General features: G+C 40.3%; 1 protein-coding gene across 7 annotated transcripts in view; it reads left to right on the top strand.

The window, feature by feature from the left end:
- Window positions 1-6,603: 6,603 nt before the first annotated feature.
- Window positions 6,604-19,162, top strand: part of magi2a (membrane associated guanylate kinase, WW and PDZ domain containing 2a) — a 244,159-nt gene continuing 231,600 nt past the window's right edge. For all 7 annotated transcript variants that reach the window (XM_042220472.1, XM_005923552.3, XM_042220471.1 and 4 more), the window contains exon 1: window positions 6,604-7,109. In XM_042220472.1, the coding sequence (XP_042076406.1) occupies window positions 6,809-7,109 (301 nt within the window). In that variant the 5' untranslated portion in view covers window positions 6,604-6,808. The remainder of the gene's footprint in view (window positions 7,110-19,162) is intronic.

Below are 19,162 nucleotides of genomic sequence, written 5' to 3'. Positions count from 1 at the left end.
GACGCATTCCAGAGACTGAAAGAGACTATAGCAGAGGCTCCAGTCCTGAAATACTACTGCCCAGAGGAAGAGCTGACAGTACAATGCGACGCTTATGACAAAGGGTTAGGTGCAGCACTCATGCAGAAGGGTAAGCCTGTGGCTTTTGCGAGTAGAGCACTTACACGTACAGAGCAAGGTTATGCCCAGATCGAAAAGGAGCTTTTGGCTGTAGTTTTCAGTATGGAGAAGTTTCATCAGTACACATATGGTCGCAAAGTGGTGGTACACAGTGATCACAAACCCTTAGAGACCATTGTAAGAAAACCGCTGTTGAGCACACCCAAACGGTTGCAAAGGATGCTTATGCGCATTCTGAAATATGACATAGATGTGGTGTATGTGCCAGGCAAAGACATGTTATTAGCAGACACGTTGAGTAGGGCATATCTTCCAGAGTGCTCACCACAGGGCTCCATAGAGGAGGAAATAGAGAGCATTAACATGGTCACTCATGCACCCATCTCACCTGACAGACTAAACAGCATAAGGACTGCTACACAAGAGGACAAAGCACTACAGATCCTCATAGATACAATTCACAGAGGTTGGCCGACTGACAAGAGACACTGACGGTGACATCAGACCATTCTTCTCATTCCAGGATGAACTGAGTAGTCAGGATGGACTTGTGTTTAGAGGTGAACGTGTTGTTGTCCCGACTACCATGAGACAGGAGATCATAGCTAGACTACACTCGACACACCTAGGTGTAGAAGGTTGTCTAAGGAGAACCAGAGAGTGTGTGTATTGGCCAGGCATGAATGAACAAATTAAGACTTATGTGACTAAGTGTGACATCTGCAGGTCAGTTGACTACAGACAGCAGAAAGAGACCTTGGTCCCACATGAGATCCCGACTAGACCATGGGCTAAGGTGGGCTCAGACCTGTTTAAGTTTGACAACAAGGACTACCTTATCACAGTGGACTACTATTCAAACTTCTGGGAAATTGACTATCTCCTGGACACTAAGTCCACCACAGTGATTAGAAAGTTGAAGGCTCACTTTGCCAGACAGGGCCTCCTGGACATTGTTGTTTCAGATAATGGACCACAGTATACGTCCGGTGAGTTTCTGAGATTTAGTCGACTGTGGGATTTCCAGCACAAAACATCTTCACCAGGTTACCCTCAGAGTAATGGGAAGGCTGAATCAGCAGTGAAGACAGCAAAGAGGCTGCTGCTAAAGGCAAAAATGGCAGGGCAGGACCCGTGTCTTGCGATTCAGGACCATCGCAACACACCATCGCAAGGCCTGGAGACCAGCCCAGCTCAGAGGCTGCTCAGCAGGAGGACACAGACGCTTTTGCCAACCAGGACGAGCCTGCTAAGGCCAAAAGTCATTCCAGCCCTGCGGGAGTTGGAGATGAAACAGAAGCGCCAAAAATTGTGCTATGACCAATCGGCACGAGACATGGACTCTTTGAAGCTAGGGGACAGTGTCAAAGTTCAGCCTTTTGACCGCCATTCCACTTGGAGCAGGGTTTTCCAAAACCAAAAAAAGAGAAGGGATGTAATAATGTGAATTATTGTTTGCAAGATGGTTTGTTCCACAATGGATTGTGTTGCTGCACGGACGTTTTAGAGTGACACACAAGTAAGGATTGTTAGGCTGTATGTTGCTGTTGTACATGGCACAGGACCAATCTGAGTCGCATGACTTGTTAATAAAACTTACTACCCCGTTGGGTAGGAAATAGATATTCTGGAGTCTGTCGTGAATGCGAACAGAATATAACAGCTTCCGCAGATAACCCATTGCTTGCTGATATCCTCTTGAGGAGAAAAAAACCCATCGGGAACCAAGCGTGGAAAATGGTCGGAAGCTGCAGCTTTTAGCACACAGGAGTTACTTTTAAATACGTTGACTTCAATACATTAATTTAGCATTTTTTTGTTTTGTTTTTAAACAATATATCATAACATACCTGATCTGGGAAATTTGCAGATGTCCTGTTTTGCCTCCACATTTTCTCGGCATTCACAGCGTTTCCCCATGACATCGGCAGTGTATGAGATTCAGCTGAACATCTCTTGGCACTTCTTTTTCAGTTGAGGTCAAGCAACAGGAGACGGAGAGTGACAGACTGAATCTTTTCTGTGCTGCGAGGTAGAACAGATGGCAGCAAAGTAAACAGGTCAGATGCCTGAGATTGACCGGGCTTGAATAAGACAGTGGCCACACACAGTCATTCACTCATTCCTGTACGGCGCGTGACATTGTAAAACAACCTGCCAAATCATCAAGAATGACTCAGCTGGAGCTGGAACGGCAGCGTTCGCTCGCACAGAGTGGATATTAACTTCCTCTTTCATTGGCGGTGGAAGCCATCGTCAGGCAGTTTCACTTTATTCCTGACCAGCTTTAATTATCTTGCAATAAGGCCTGTCATAACCATTACATCATGTAGCAGAGCAGTGTAGCAATCCCAGGGGCAGCATCACTGGCTGAGCCAATGAACTCCCATCTGGTCGTGTAGATGTGACTGATGGCTGAACAGAATGATTTCCTGCAATCTGAATCTGTAGAAAAGGCAGGAAGTGTCTGTTTGTGTACTGTGCCTTGTGCTTCCAGGAAAACGATCACATAAACAGGAATTTTGAAAATGCTCTTCTCCAAACATATACATTATTTGTTGTAAAAACCCATTTTCCTCAATCCACTTTTAAAGGCTCAGTGTGGCAGGCGGGAGCCCACCCAGCACATCTTACACATTTTAATCCCACACTGTTTTTCCAGTCCTTTCATTTCCTGGGCTGTTGTTCTCTTCACCTCCCTGGCACTTATTCTGCCACGCGCAGAGCATTCCTCTCCTTGTTCAAACACTGCCTCCAGAATTCCTACCCTTGTTAAAATACTCCCTTTCTCTTTTGTTTGGATTCTTTCTTCTTCTTTTTTAAATTTTCACTCAGCAGTGCTCCCACCTCTGGAATGCAGAGGCACTTCTCCAAATCTCGCTGAGGAGACAACAGAGCATTGTCTGCTGCTTTACTGTCATCATGACTCAAGGACAGCAAAGATTGTTTTGAGCAAAAATTAATTGCAAAACAATGTTGATTTGATGTCCATTGTGGAACTATATCTTCAGATGTGCATTTCCTTATTTTGCTCAACAATTTTGCTCAGCGTGTTTTTGTTCTTGGACTTTGAACCTGGAAAAGTTTAAATGTACATATTTTTACATATTTAGACGATAAAGTATGTGTTTCTGCATCCTTGCTGAAGGTAAGTTGAGTTTGCAGAATAACACGTGCTTCAAGGCCTTGTGCTTGCTGCATGTGCCTTCTTGTGTGTGGAGGTACAGCTATGATGAGTGTCCATGGGTAACATAATCCATGCAAACAACCCTAGCTCAGAAATTATAATGTTATCTGTAGTTCGTTTACACCAAAAAGAAAAGTGTTTTTTTACAGGGAATTACTACATTTGTCTCCGACTGCTTCCAGGATAGTGATTCCAAAGTTGGCTTAGCTTTGACATAAAGATAAGAGTAGTATTAATCTTCTTAGTTATACGGGACTTATGCATCTCATATTTTACATAAAAGCACATTCATTGCATGAGTTATAACAAAGAACTTCTGGACAGCCACTATGCAAGTGTCTTGCACCATCACTCATAAAAAAGAAAATAGGTGCTGAGATTTATTGGAGGATGTGCAAACAAACATGGAAATACAAAAACAGAGTCTGTATGATTGTAATGAGCTTGAAAGTGAATATTTAGTATGCCCAGCTTTAATCTTCAACACAGCCTGAACTCTCTTAGGAAAGCTTTCTTTAATTTCTTTAAGTAGTCTTCAGGAATAGCTCTCTGGACTTCTTGAAGGACATTCAAAGATCTTTCTTTTGAGGTTGGATGCCTTTGTGTTTTTCTTCCGTTCTCTGTCAAGATGAACCCACACTGCCTCAGTAACGATTAGGTCCAGGCACTAGAGAGTCCAGTCCGTGACTGATAGCGGTCCATTATGTGTTTTTCTATCCAGGTATGCTTTTACTGCGCTGGCCATGTTTTTGAGGTCATGCTGAAAAAAAGGTTGTTGCCAAACATGTGCTTTCTAGAAAGACTTTGATCCACCAGTACAAAGTGAGAAGATCACAAAGACAGGACTATAAATGAGTGAAAAATCAGACAGTGTCCAAAGGAAAACTTTAAAAGATCTTCAGAAAGCCCAGAGAACTCAAGTATGGCTCATTGCAAGCAAATTGTAAAGAAATGAGAGAAATCTAAAAAACTTCCACACAGCACTCCTCATTTCAGTTTGACTCCTATGACCTTCATGAATTGCTCTTTGTGCAGCTTTGCACTACTTTGAGTGCTCCATCTATTTTTGTTTGTTCCATGAAAGTCCCATTCTTGCACAGGACACGAGTTAATCTGCCTGCTCACGGTGCAATGAAACCTCCTCCAAAAACCCCTGTTTTTGTGTTTATCACTCCCATACAGTTATTTTAGTTATTGCCAGATTTGGCTCATCTTCTTTCCCCAGACTACCAAATTGATGCAGCGGACACCATGCACTGTAAGGCTGCCCTGACTCAGTATCCACTTACAGCTATCTTCTTTTTTTTTTATTAATTTTTTTTATAACAATTAAAATTGCTTACACAACATTTTAATGATCGAGTCCTTTGCTGTCAGTATCAATATCTCCACCAGCTTTTACTGGTATTTTACAAGTAGTGGCAATATGGAGAAAACATTATTGAACAGTTAATTGAATGAATGAATTAAAAAAAAAAAAAAGTCTTAAAAACAACCTTTCCTTGAACTGGGTGGAATAAATGACATCATGACACAAGAGGAAGCTGTTTTGGGTTTAAAACAGGGCACTTATCTCACGTCATTACTGGAATGCTTCCTTGTGGGGAAAAATGCTATTTTTAAGGCTTTGAAAAGGATTAAGAATGACTGATAACTCTGCATTGTAGAATAGCAATTATCTTTGCATATCTATACAGTTGTGGCAGCAAAGCGGCAAACTATCATTACTGAGAATGGGATCAGTAACTACGTGAGAAAAGGCTTCATCACCAAGCAGACTGGAGGATGTCAGTGCTGTGACGGAGAGACCCACAACACACACTTGTTTGAAGACGGATTATAGTCAGCCAATTCTCCATTTGCTTTATGTCCCTTTCCTCTAGTCGGAGATAAACACAAGGGGATTTTCACTTAAGAGCCATTTTTTTCTGGTGCATGACAGCACTATTAGGCCTACAACAAACCAACTAAGCGAGCGGATCATAAATGCCGTTAGAGGGAACAAATGATTCTGAAATCTGAGTATCAATATAGAGGAGGAATTCTCAGCTGATAAATACTTGCAGCCTTTGAAAATGCTCCGTAATATAAACGTCACACAAGACCTCGAGGCTGTTCAAGTAAATACAATCTTGCCTTCAACTTCACCTGAAAATAATGTTAAAAAAATGTGTTTGGGGCTTCAATTCAAGTAACACACTGAAGTCACCCTCAAAGCTTCTTGTCAAACCAGAAGGAGACTTTAATTGAAGCAGAGTCATGTTTAAGGAGAAAGGAATCGCAATGATGCTGGGGGAGGCAAAAAGAAATTTGAGTAGACTCAGATGATCACATCTTTAAAGTTATAGTTATGGTCTCACCGACTACACTGTGGCAGATACTTCGCATTTATTTTAAAACTGTAGTATTAGAAGTGTCTGTAAACAAGTGTCAAACAGAAGAGACATATTTGTGGCTTGAAACCCCCTGTTATTAGCGCTTCTTTGCTGCCATGCCAGTGGAAATACCGCTGCTCTGCCTCCCCCTCCTTCCTTTTTCTTTTTTCTTTTTTCTTTTCGTGGAAAGCTGGATTTTGGGAAAACCCTTGTCTCTCTCCTCCTTCTTCAGCTTTCACTTCCGGGTCAGTTGGGTTGGTCAAAGCTGGATGTCGCTTTCAAATGACACTGGTAATGTTGTGCATTTCGAAGTTGAGAAGTTTTAAGCGCTTTATTCTTGGCGCTCAAGATGAACTTCCTTTTTGGAATGTGTGGAATGCAAGTAAAGGTTTTACAACGATAAATACTGATTTGCTTTCATTGATTTATTTAATAAGATGACGTGTTTCTATTGCACATGTCAGCAAAGTTTTTAAAGTGAAATAATAACAAAGTATAATCTAGTTTTATCATTAAGAACAAGTACTATATCTCACTGCATATTATTGCATTTCTGCTGGTAGATGCAGTCAGATTGCAATTGGTTTGAGTCTTGTTTTCTACATTTTACTGGTTAAGGTCCTACAATAGAAAACAAGAATGCCAAACTTTTTAATTAATAATATAACTTCTTACATCACCACACAAAACCACCTATATTTCTCCAGGAGCTAATCATTATCACCTAATCATTATCTACACAGATGTTTGTTTGTTTGTTTGTTTGTTTGTTTTTTATCAAATTTTAAGTGTAGTGTTTCTTACAATCACTTATTCACATAGTGTAAATTTTCCTAAACTGCGTTTTTCTTGTTCGCGATGGTGTTTGCATAAACTGCGATCGTGTGAGTTCCAATTTTTAAAATATCCCCTGAAGGCGGCACAAGTTCGGCAGCTCTCAGTTATTGCAAAGGCAGGCTGATGATCCAGCTGCTGTGCGCGTGAGTGTGTGCGAGGACATGGATACAGCTGGCGTTTACCACTGAAACCGATCACTTTACAGTGCTGCCGTGACACTGAGGCACTTCCGAGAGCGACAAAACTTCTTCCACAGCCGCACTCATGTGATTTTCCCTTTCTTCGAGCCATGTCCAAGACCCTGAAGAAGAAGAAGAACCACTGGACAAACAAAGTCCACGAGAGTGTCCTTTGCAGGAATGAGGAGGGGGAACTGGGGCTGGAGTTGAAGGGCGGCGCAGAGAATGGACAGTTCCCGGTTATCGGCGAGCTTCTCCCGGGCGGAGCGGTCTGCCATAGCGGCAAACTCTTCCAGGATGAACTCCTGCTGGAAGTCAATGATACCCCTGTGGCTGGACTCACCACCAGGGACGTCCATGCTGTGGTCAAGCACAGCAAAGACCCCCTCCGACTCAAGTGTGTCAAACAAGGTGAGGTTTGTAAGCTTTCGGCGCAACTTTCTCGCATGTCGCAGTTTTTCTTTCGGTTCTTTTTTGAAAACCGTTAGCTTTCCCCCCCTCAACGCGCTTTTCTCTTTTGACAGCACCTATTGTTTCCCAAAACTGATGCGCTTAACCCCAAGGCTCCATACTTACAGTAAACCATGCAAATAAATCACATACTTGCCACATATATATTATAATGATGCCGTTATTTTGTTGCTACACTTATTAGGCGTATAGAAACGATTATCTAAGAGGTGTTTGTGGCGTGTTTTTGTGTTGGTCGTGGTGTGCTCCTGATGTGTTTGGCACTCGTCCGAGTTAGGGGGTGTGTTACAGTTGTGGCAGTCAGAAAACACATTCCAGTGTTATTCATAATTCATAAGAAGTCATTTACAAGTATTGCGCCAACTCCTTCAGCCTTGAACCCAGCTACTAGCTTACAGATATGGATTACTTTAGGCGTGCTGTACTTGCAGTAGTGTAACAAAGTATTAATCCAATATATTTGGCATGATACCACAGATATAAACAGTGGATTATGTGAGATGCTGGATCAGATTAAATTGGATTGAGCCTTGCACACACATTTATTTCAGCAGAATATTACAGTCATACATGATCTTTCTTATAATTAGAAATCTAAATTACTGAGACATTTTATGTCCTGATTTAAAAACAAAAAAGAGGAAGAAAAATAAGCAATTATTTAATTGGCAGAAAATTAATCAGGACTGACTTTGATAAGTTTTAGTCAGTTTGTCTGTAATAGCAAGCTGTTAGGATTGTGTCATTTTTGGGGTAATTTTGCTGGCCATTTATGGATGCCTACATGGAGTTGCGGAGATGATCATAAATGAAGAGAACTGGTCATTTTTGCATTTAATGCATGTGCCATTTGCCCAAATGGAACCTCTGCTATTCTTGCCAGATTCTTAAATAAAATAAAATTGCACTAGATTTTCAGTTTAACCTTTGAATTACATATAATTTTTCTCTTTTTTTTCCTTTAGAGCACACATTTAACTATGCAATATTTATTATCCAATTTGTGCTTCACTGAGTGGACTAAATTGGATTTGGAAGGGATATTTTATAAATATTAGAGCAAATCCCAGAGTCCCTATTTCAACATTATAGTTGTGTCACAGAAAATGAAAAATATCATAAAGTATGATAAGGTCACCGTTAGCTTGGTATTCGGTGCAATGAAACAGCAAAAGCCCCCCTGCACAGGATTACTACAGAGGGCTTCTTTTTTTTACGTGGGAAGTGCTGTGGATTGCTTAAGTGAGTGTAGTAGCTGCGCTGGATACACATGAGGCTGTGATTATGTGGTCCAGAGGCTATATAGTTTGTTGAAGAAATGTTTGGTTTTGCAGTATATGGAGTAGCCAGAACACACATTTTTAAAAAGAGCACAAGTCAAAAAGAATTTCCTAACTTGTCCCTGGTTCAGACTCATCTCATTCTTGTCAGCTTTGTCCTCCGGATGTGCAGCTCTTATGTCACGGACACGCTCCTCTGGCTGTCTGTGGTTTTGATCTCAACAGCTAATGACTCTCCGTGTCTTGTGTTGTACGCCGGGACCGGGATCTGTGGGATCTCATTTTGGGGTGAAAAATCAGCGAAACCCTGTAAGAAGCTTTGGATCAAAGTCCTAGCTTGTGTGCTTGCATAAGTGTATCAGTGTGTGTGTGTGTGTGTGTGTTCATCGTCACCCCAGGGATTTATTCAAAAGGCAGCCAAGCCTATACCAAATTAAAATGTTAACTTTTTTTTCATGAAATATTTATATCCTCCAGCAATTTTCCAAATGATTGATATTTCCCCATAGCTGTGCTCGTGTTTGCGTGATCGGTTGTTTACAGTGTTGAGCTCTTTTTATTATGATTGATATGTACATTAAGTAAATATTTTGGAGGGAAAAACAGGCTTTTGCAGTGCCCTTGCAGCTGTGTGCTCAATAATAAATATTTTCACTTTCAAGCAGACACACATAAACTCCTATAATCTGTCTCAGTAGATTCTTTATTGAGCAGAGCGAGTCAGAGAGCACAGTTCAGTCCACTTGTTCTGATGTTATATGGTAATATGACTGTGTAATGAAAGTTTTTTTTTTATCTTTATGGTTAGTTGTTTGTTTATCACGTGCTGCTTGAAAGTTGGTGAACTCTAGAAATGTCTGTATTTGTGCATAGATATTAATTAAAGTAGTATTAAACAGATGAGAGACAGAAAAGAGGTCAGCTGGTCGTTTAGTCATTGAGGAAATGATTCAGTATTACAAACGTATCTGTACATCAAGATCTAACTGTAAATTTTAGAATGAGCTTGGAGTGAGGTGTGTTCAGTCAGAATCTAGACACTGGTGGTGATGGAGATGAAGCGGGTGGAGACTTGGATGAAGATCTCTCCTTGGCCAGGATGAGATGGAGAGGAAAAGGTTCTGGCTTGCATGAATGGAAGTCTGAAAGGCAGAATATTAGAAGAGCACTGAGATTTAAGGCGCACTGAGGAGGTTCTGATTGGCTCTCAGAGTGATGAGGACAAAATTGTGTTGGACGGCCTGAAAAAGTGGCAAGGAATGAGTGAATACAGAACTTCTTTATTGAACTTGTGCATAAGTTTGACATTATGTCCAAACTAAGAACATAGAAGAAGAATAATGTCCTCTCCAGGAATGTCTAACCAATAAAGAAAAGTCCAAAAGGGAGGTGAGGAGTACTCTAGAAGGTCATGAAGGAGTCCTGGCTGCAGTTTAAGAAAAGGTCACATGGACAACCCATAAGGCTGTTCAAACAATGTTTTTCAGGCTAAAATAGAACTTTTGCAGAAAGGAACTGAACGCACGGGACAAGAACCTCAGGGTTTCAACCAGGCCTGACATCCCCACTGGGTCTAAGCGCTGGGATTTTCCTTCTTCTTTCTTCTTCTTTTTTTGTTGTTGTAAAACTTTAGCATTCTGGTCTGTCGGCCAACTTCCAGCATTTTTTTTCACACTTTGAAATCTGAGGTCATGTTTGAACATTAAAGATAAAAGCTATTAAGGATAAAAGCTTCACTGGCTTTTCTTACAAGATCAATTTGAACTGATTTGTCAAAGATGTCTAAAATACAGAAAAAAAGTTAAAGCAGTGATATGTATATATTTTATATTTCACAATAATGCAAAAAAAAAAAAAGTGTAATACTTTTTACCAGGTCACAAAAATGAAGAAAATACTATTTACATTCAACTTTCATGCTGGATTGAGCAAATATGACAAGTGGTATCGCATAAACAAAAACAAAAATGTCAGTACATAGTTTCCAGATGGTACTCTAATTATAACCGAGAAAATAACTTAGTTAAATTTATGCACTCTTGTCATTTTCAAAACCTACTTTGTTGGCATGCACATCAGAGGAGGTCGAGCAGCTTGAAAAAAAAACTTAAGAAGTTTAGAAATGGAATAAAGGACAAGGTAAATACTGTGAGCTTATATCTGCGCACTTACTACTTTAGAAGTGTGAACACTTCCAAAGTGCCCTGCTTCACACTACTTTCAATCAACTAACTAATCCACCAGGCTGGAAGCATCATTGGTTAAATTTGGAGGCGTTTGAGTCAGTTAGGGACAGCAGGTCACTGAACAAACTGCTCTCCATCATGAACAACCCATGACACCCACTCCACACTTGTGAGGCAACGGGAGCTCCTTCTCCCTCAGACTGATTCAACCTCGCTGCCATAAAGAATGCTTAAGGAAATCATTCCTACTGTTCTCTGTAAAGCTGTACAATAACTCTTCATTCTGTGACAGGTGAAGACATCTGAACTGCATCCCGCGTTGGTGGTAATGTCATGGTTTAAGACCTGTTTCGAACCCCCCTGCCATTGATGGAACCATCAATTTGGAAGACACCACTAAATACCATACTAAGACGAAATGTCAGGACACCAATCCATGAAATGAATCTCAAGACAAAGTGAGTCATGCAGGAAGACAGCTACCCTCAGTACACAGGTTGTGCTGCCAAAGAATAGTAAAAAAGAATGTTTTGGAACGACCAAATTCGGACTTTAATCGAATAGAAACTGAAGCAAGCAGTTCATGTAAGGAAAACCAGCAATGTCCCAAAATGGAATAGATTGTGTAAGGAGTGCAGGAAAATTCTCAAAAGGTGACAGGCAAGAGTGACCAAAATCTTCTTGACCCTCACATGTGTCATTTCCATTCATTACAGCTGATAATGTTTTATGCAGAAATATATAAAAAAAAAATCTAAAGGCATTATGAACATTCAAGCTCCACTGTAGCGTACGTTTATTAATCTCAGAGCCAGCTTTCCTCTAGGGTCTAGAGTTTATTATATAAGACCTGTAATCATAAATGCAACCCTCTTCTTTTTATTTAGATAAATGTGGCAAATCAGGACTAGCTTTTGTGTGTGATCTGAGATTGTGGCCTTTATATTAAGTATTACAGAAACATTTCTTCTCTGCCTCTTTCTCTCTCCCTCTTTTTAAGCCGCTAAACGCATTTAACTTTGAGAAGATTTGTCTTAGTCTGTGGCGCCTCATGGTAACAATGTTTCTATGACAACAGTACATGAAAAGGCACTACTTACCCATTTAGTGTTTTGAGATTTTCACCTGAACTTGCAGGCTTTAGTGCTTCAGTGTGTAGATCTTATCCTCAGATAAAAGTGTTAAAGATGTGTAAATGTGTCTGTTTACAAATTCTTTATTCCATCCATTCCTGGATAGGTTGCCAGTCTATCGCAGAGCCAACAGAGAGACAACTAATTTAGACGCGCTGCAGAGCGTCCCGAATGCCTCTGGATTTTCACTGACTTGGGCAAATTTTAAAGCTGGACTCTGGGAAATTTGAAGGGGTTTCCATTAGACTAAATAATGTATCAGTTGATCAAAAAGTTAACACAAGATCCATCCCGGCTATGAGTAGAATAAGCGTGAGACATTGCCTAAAGTGTTCCTTTCTTACATATAGCATAGAGCAGGGGATGATCTGCTTCTAGGCACACCTGCCAGGTTTACACTGTAAACAGAGCTTTTTCTCTGATGTCCTTGTTCTTAATGTAGTGTGCACCTCGCATTCAGAAATGCTTGACAGATTACTTATTGGGTTCTCGTTCATTATTGTGTGTTTTTATTTATTTATTAGTTGTTGTTTTTTACAAAGAAATTTGCATTTATAAACCCAAATATGATTCAAGGACCCATAATAATGGGTGGGTAGAATAAGCTTTGAAATTCTGAGCGTTGTTTGTTTTCGCAGTGTACTTGAGGGTAGGTTTTGCTCAAACCCAGCTGTAAACAAAACCTTTGCTCACAGAGAGAAACTCTTGGTATTTGAGGTTTTGAACAAAGGGCAATCTCAGAAGCTGAAAAGTGAAGCCAGAGCGGAAGTGCTAAAAAATTGCAGTCCCTCTAGGTGCCGCATAAAGCTAGCTCCAAAAGTGGATCAGACTCATGTTAGACCCATGAGTGGGGCTTGTATTATAGCTCTTCCACTTAGATACTGTAGTTAAATGACAGGTGTTAAGTTGGACCTCTTTAGTGTGTGCCGTTGGTGCATTTTGGAGCATTATGTCTAAAATGTTATGGACCATCCAGGTTTTTGGACGTTGCGTCAAAGTTGTGGTTTGGTTTTGGCAAGGGACAATCCAATGTGTTATTAGTCTGTTAGCTGAACTCCTGTGGAAAAGTGTTAAACTAAGATGCCAGAAAGAAACTGTTGTGGGAACAGTCCCCAGATTTTATTGATGATCTTTCAAGATATCTCTTTGGACATCAGCTGGTCTTTCACTGAATTTTTTAGTCCAGTGTTTGTATATGACAGCCACTCTTCTTTTTGTTTAAGCCATTAAATCCTGCATACATCTCACCTTTTATTTGATCCATCTGTGGTTTGCTGAAGCCTCATCAGATACGGTCTCAATAGAAGACTGACTGTCAAGAAACCATTATTAGGGGAGAGGAAACTGGGGAAAAGGGGCTGAGATATGCCAAATTATTCAAGATCTGCACTGAAAATCAGTGGCAACAGGTATTATGGAGTGATGAATCCAAATTATGAAATTTGTGGTTCAAATCATCTTCAGCATGTACAGAGGAGATCAGGAGAGAGGTACAACAGTTTGTGCTTACAGGCTTCTGTAAAGCTCTGTTACGCTTTGGGGCTGCTTTTCGGTCAGTGTTGTTGGTGCTCTTATCAAAATTTAAGGAATTATAAATGCAGAAAAATACCGTCAGATTTTGATCCGCCATGCAATAACATCTAGAAGGCATCTGACTGGCAACAGCTTCATTTATCAGCATGACAATAATTCCAAACACTAGAGAAACATACATTGAACCCCTATCAATCATGGACTGGCCTCCCAAGCTCTGACCTCAACATTACTTTAGCAGTATGGGATCATCTAAAGGCAGCCACCATCCAAAGATGAGCTTTGAATGTCTTTCAAAGGGCCTGGAGAACTATTACTGAAGACTACTTGAAGAAATTAAAAGAAAGCCTGACCTCTTAGGCAAGCAATATTGCCTTATATACTGCATTTACTGTATGTTTGCACATGTTTCAATTAATCAGTGCGCCTTTTTACAATTCTCCTAGCTAAATATAAAAAATGAGAGGTGGCTCAATAATTTTGCACGATCCTGTAGCTAATTAGATGAACTCTGTCAGTATGATGAATCAGTACAGTTTATGGATGCAACTGACAAACAAAGCAATCTAGCGTTAGCGAATAACCTAGCACTACCTAGTTTTGTTTTTTTTAAACAGCTCCAAACATTGACAGCACAGTGGCATCTGTTACACTGACTATTTTGAACTGATAACACTACTGTGACTAGTCAAGACTCTGTGGTCTTGAAAAACAATTTTGAAATTGTGTACCTGTCCTTAAGCTCAACTAAAAACAAGCCTCTTTGGCTGACATCCAATACTGATAATGAAATTTTTTTTTTGTTTTCGTGTTGAATTCTCTTTTGTTATGTAATTATTTCCCATTTGGTGCCAGAGAAACAAAATACCTTTGTAATGATTTTTAATTTTGTTGTTAAAGTTGTTGTTAAAATCGTTCCACACCTTCTCACACTATCTTTGAATTATTGGAAATAAGTAACACAGTATTACAACTAAGGCATTACAGCAGGTAAACACTGTGCACTGCCATTAATTGATTTGCTTTTACACCCTTAAATGTAACTTTTATTGTATGCTTTAAAACGAAGAGCAAGTTGAAGTAGACATACTGCCAGTAATTAAAGTACTTTAATGCAATGTAGCCACCTGATTGTTTTACAATGAGGCCGCTACATTCCAATAAAACAGTAATAAGCTGTGCTTTGTTTAGCTTCTTTCTGCCTCCAGTCACGGAACAGGGTCAATGACTGGCTTACATGCATGGTTGATCTCCAAAAGATGTCCATGGCCTTTCTGAATAATACATCAAGTTCTCTTTTGCAGTGTTCTGCTGCTTCACTAATGCCACAACTCTAAAGGTGTTCTCTCTTTCTCTTGGGATGTCTTGTCTGGATTGTTAGCGTTTACCGTGTTCTTCTCTGTAATTAAAAATGTGGATCTTGATTCTTTTGGCGAACATGAGTACTGTTTATGAGTTTAAGTACTTAATTTCCTACATAATGTATGCGTCTTTAATTTTTCATGTCAACTGAAATCCTTGGGTATTATCCTTTTTTTTCTCTCTCTCTCACTCTCACACTCACACACACGCACACACACACACACACACACGCACACACACACACGCACACACACTCACACAAACACTATAGCAGGGCTTTTATTAGTCTCTGAGGTGAGGATTAGATTAGTTTGCCATCAGCAATCAGGTGTGCCCTGTAGGACATAATTAGGACGTCCGCAAAACACAAAGAAGAATATTAGAGAAAAGTTACATTCCCAGAGAAATGATGAATTGTGCTTAGAGCAGAACATTATGGATAATGTAAGAGTGGCATTAAGACTACATCATGTGGCTGTTGTGGCCCCTGTGGATTAGATGCTAGTAAAGAATAATGATGCACATTTTCAGAGTCTCTCTCCTGGGTTCAGACATTCATTATGTTGCATTCAATTGTTCACCATGAAGTTTACAGAAGAAAAGGAACGAGTATGCTGGCTGTTTACAGTACAGCTAAGTCACTGAATGAACACCCATGTCTGTCCCCGGAAGATGCATCTTGATATCAGGAAGACTAATGAGTTAATAACTGTCAGGAGTTAATAACAGGGTTGGGAGACTTGCGATGCCTTGAGCAACTGGAATTTGATTTTTGAAATGTGCAATACATGTTGGAATTTTTGCTTGCAGCTTATCAGCTTGTTGTTTCTCTTTTAACACTTCTCCTGATCCCTATTAAGATTGGTGATTTGTGTACACATTGAGTAAGAGGAAAACATAGCAGTGATGTATGCTGAAACAGCTAGCTGTGGTGATGAGGGATTCGCCTATGCAAAGCTCTGTGTGAGAACAGGGGGCAGAATGTTAATACTTTAAATTCGCAGAATTAACGCAAAGTGGCAGATGCTGTTGATGCAACTCTAGGCGAGTGTTCTGATAAGCAGAAATTAACACATTGTCGGGCTTCTCACCCCCCACGCTGTAGTTTCTGTCACAATCATGTTAACCTATTTCAGTACGTCTTTTGCTATTTGCTTCTTAGCAAGGAGTCAGGTATACGCTAAGCATGCAGAATGGTTTCTAAGCAGTCACATCCATGGGAAAAAAGAGCTGTCATGAGTGGGAAATCTGCATGAAAATAAAATCATAAATGCTCCTGCTGAAGCATCAAGGTAAATTAGCTTTATATCACATCTACTGCTGCTTTTACTCTATCCTTCCTGCACACTCAAATGTCCCAGTTCAGTTTCCTATTTCAGCTTTCACCAAGGATTAATGCAGCCAGCTATGGAGTCTGTCACTGTATCCTTCACTGCCTCTACAGTGAGAACACACTTACTGTGGCTGTACTCCAGCGTGACTGAGAACCGTATGCTGATTGAGCTTCGCTTAGTGGTGTTGGGGGTGCAGGTAGGAGCTTTTTTAGGTAAGCTGAAGCCAATCAAGTCTGCTAGCTGGTTGTCCACTTTGTGTTAGCTGGTGGCAGAGAAAGTCATTACAGCAACCTGAGCTTGGGGAGCTTTAGCAAGTCAGAAATGGCAGCAGCCATGGTTCTATAGAGACAGCAGTGCTGGTCAGTCTGTCAGCCCAGCACTTTTATTACATGTCACTTTCAATACGCTTTTGCCAAAGTTGTAGCAGACCTGAGTTCCCACAGGATTGGGCACAACTGGCTTTGACGAGTCTCTGATTTTAAATGTGAACTTCTATAATTCAGAGTTAATTTTAGACGTTAGAAATACAACAAGCAGTCTCATCTTGTTGCTCAAGTTGAGCCTCAAACTTTGTCTCATTACTGCCGCCATTGATTAACTTTTTGGGAATTGTGTATGAATGTTACAGATCAAATAAAAAACAAAAACTGCAACACCAAGTATTTACTGTAGTATAAGAGTAGTGTTGGGCCTGTATGTGCCCTAAAAGCCACCCTTTAACCTGTTGCTAGGGCAATTTGGAAGTTAAAGAAAGCTAGCAGCTTGGGAAATACTGGGGCAAAGAGGGTAGAGAGAGTAGAAAGGGTTATGCTAATGTGACAAATTTCTTTAAATGACAAACCCTTCATGCTTCAAGTGCTTGAAAGGAAAAAACATATTTTTCTCAGATTTGGCTTGGAGGAGGTGGGGGAGGGGGGTAGAGTTTTCCTAATGCTGGAACCTCCCTGGGATTACCCTAAAAAATTTTCAAGGCTTTAGTGTTGACATTTTAACCAAACTAAAACTGGTTTCCCTGGTTGTCTGCCTGAGGATTTTTTTTGAATCTTTGGTAGTAAAGTCTGGGATTTTTATCTACACAGGAGGGGTGGCATTATGCTAGCAGAGCAGCAGCAGCTTAACTGCTCACTCTGTGACTGCATATTTTTCAGGCACTGTAGTTTTGAATAAATAGACTTTATTTGTACAAAAATAAAGTGCATTATTTGTTAGCTTTTGATTTCTTTTTTTTTTACCAGGATATTTTTTCAACTGCGTTTACAAGGCTACTATGTTTGGGTCACATGTTAACACCACAGCTGCGTATGGCTAATTAGCATAACGAACATGATTGCTTTGCTATTTAGCATATCATGCCCTTTATCCAAACTATTTTAACTTACGTTGAAAAAATATGTCTACAGAAACACAAAAAGTGTAATAAGTCACACTTTCCTCGAGCATCAACATTTGTCTGACGGAGGTCTTTAGCTATAGAGATGAAGCAATCCCTCCATTTCTTGGACATTACTGTCACATAATCTTCCTAATGTGTCTGTGTTTCTGTTCATGCACTGAGGTCCTGCGCTTTCACGGTGTCTCTTCTGCTCAACACACAGTCTTGCCTCTATTTGCAGTGCAATAATGGTTGAAATGGAGTAACAGCTGTGGCGGCAGTTTGGTTCGTGTCTAGCAGGACACGAAACGTGGATTCAGCCTCAGTTTCTGAATTGTTGCAATCTGCTTTTTACTCTGCATCAGCAAAGATGATTTGTTTCTGACTGACAGCGTGAAGCCAGAGAGGCTAATTTAATAGAGATTCATAAATTAAAAGATACGCTCGTTCATTAAAATCTTGGCATGTCATTTTTTTTTCTGAACCTTCCAATTTTATTTACAAGTCTTTGGTTGCATATTGACTTCCATTATTAGGACTGCTCCTGCAATAGTTGAGTCACTGTCTTCAACTATACATATAGCTGTGCATGCTGCATAGCTGACAGCTAAGCAGATTCATACAAAAAGAGCAGGTCTCAGCAGAAACTGTAGGTTAAGATAAAAATGTTTTGCAGACTTGTATCTCAAGCATGGAAATCCATACCAAAGAACAGTCTATAACATGGCACCATGCAGGCTATTCAATAGCTCAAGGGAAAAGTGGTATGTTATGACACTATCAAGTCAATGGTGCATGCCCAGCCAATGGAATGAGTGATGTGAGTGATGATGACTTTGGACTGGTGGCAGGTCTGTTGGGCTTTTGAAAGATGGGGCTGGGCAATCCCTGAGAAGTTGTGTTGAGTCAGAGACACACACTGTTGTTGGGAGGGTGGTAATGATTGTCAGTGCAGTCAGACTCATCTGTCTTGTTGTCAGAGACCCCACTGAGAGTGTAAAGTAGCACCAGCAAGTTCAACACAGACATTGTGATACACAAACAGACACATCACATGCACGCCTAAAGACCTGCTATCCTCCACTGTGTGTGTTTGTGTCTATGTGTATGTCTATATATGTGTGTCTCCCTGGAGCCTTAGCACCACTTACCACATCCTGTCCAATCATGCTTGACAGAAGCTTGGTGGAGAGATGCTGTTGTTGTTGTTGCCTCTGTTACACTGTCTGACTGCCAGGCTCACCTCTAGGGACAGGTAACGATAAGGATAACATACTCACAAACTCTCACAAACACGCATGCGCACACACATATGACTGTCTTTCCCTCCTTGTCAACATCAACCATCTGTTGTGGCAAGCTGAAGAATTCCAAGGACTGAGCAATGAGTAGGCTGTAAACACTTGTGTGTGTATAGTGTTCATATGTGGTGCTGTGCATTATTTAAATTTGGATACCAGAGTACACTGGTGTTTTTGTGTGTGTTTGTGTCTTTGTGTTATTGAATTACAGTTAACTTGATTTATAGAAGAATGCGTGAAGCTGTCTCTGTAAAAGTAAAATTCTTATTTTCCCTTTAACTCGTGTGAGAGTGCAGGAAACTATTTAAGAGGTCACAGTGACAGTGCAGTTTAACACACTGAATAATATGATTTTGTCAATGGACAGTGCAGGTGAGGATGATGGGAATGTAATTGGTTTTGCAGGTATTTGGTAAAAAGCCAAAGTATTGGACTCTGTAAAAACTAATGGCTTTAGATGAATCCTCAAAGTATCACAAAAATGCAAAAAAA

The sequence above is a fragment of the Haplochromis burtoni genome, unplaced genomic scaffold (assembly GCF_018398535.1).
Source record: "Haplochromis burtoni strain Fernald_Lab_line unplaced genomic scaffold, NCSU_Asbu1 Contig_49, whole genome shotgun sequence".
In the NCBI taxonomy this organism is placed as follows: domain Eukaryota; kingdom Metazoa; phylum Chordata; class Actinopteri; order Cichliformes; family Cichlidae; genus Haplochromis; species Haplochromis burtoni.
The sequence above is the reverse complement of the archived record's forward strand: the minus strand, read 5'-3'. Positions and strand labels throughout refer to the sequence as shown.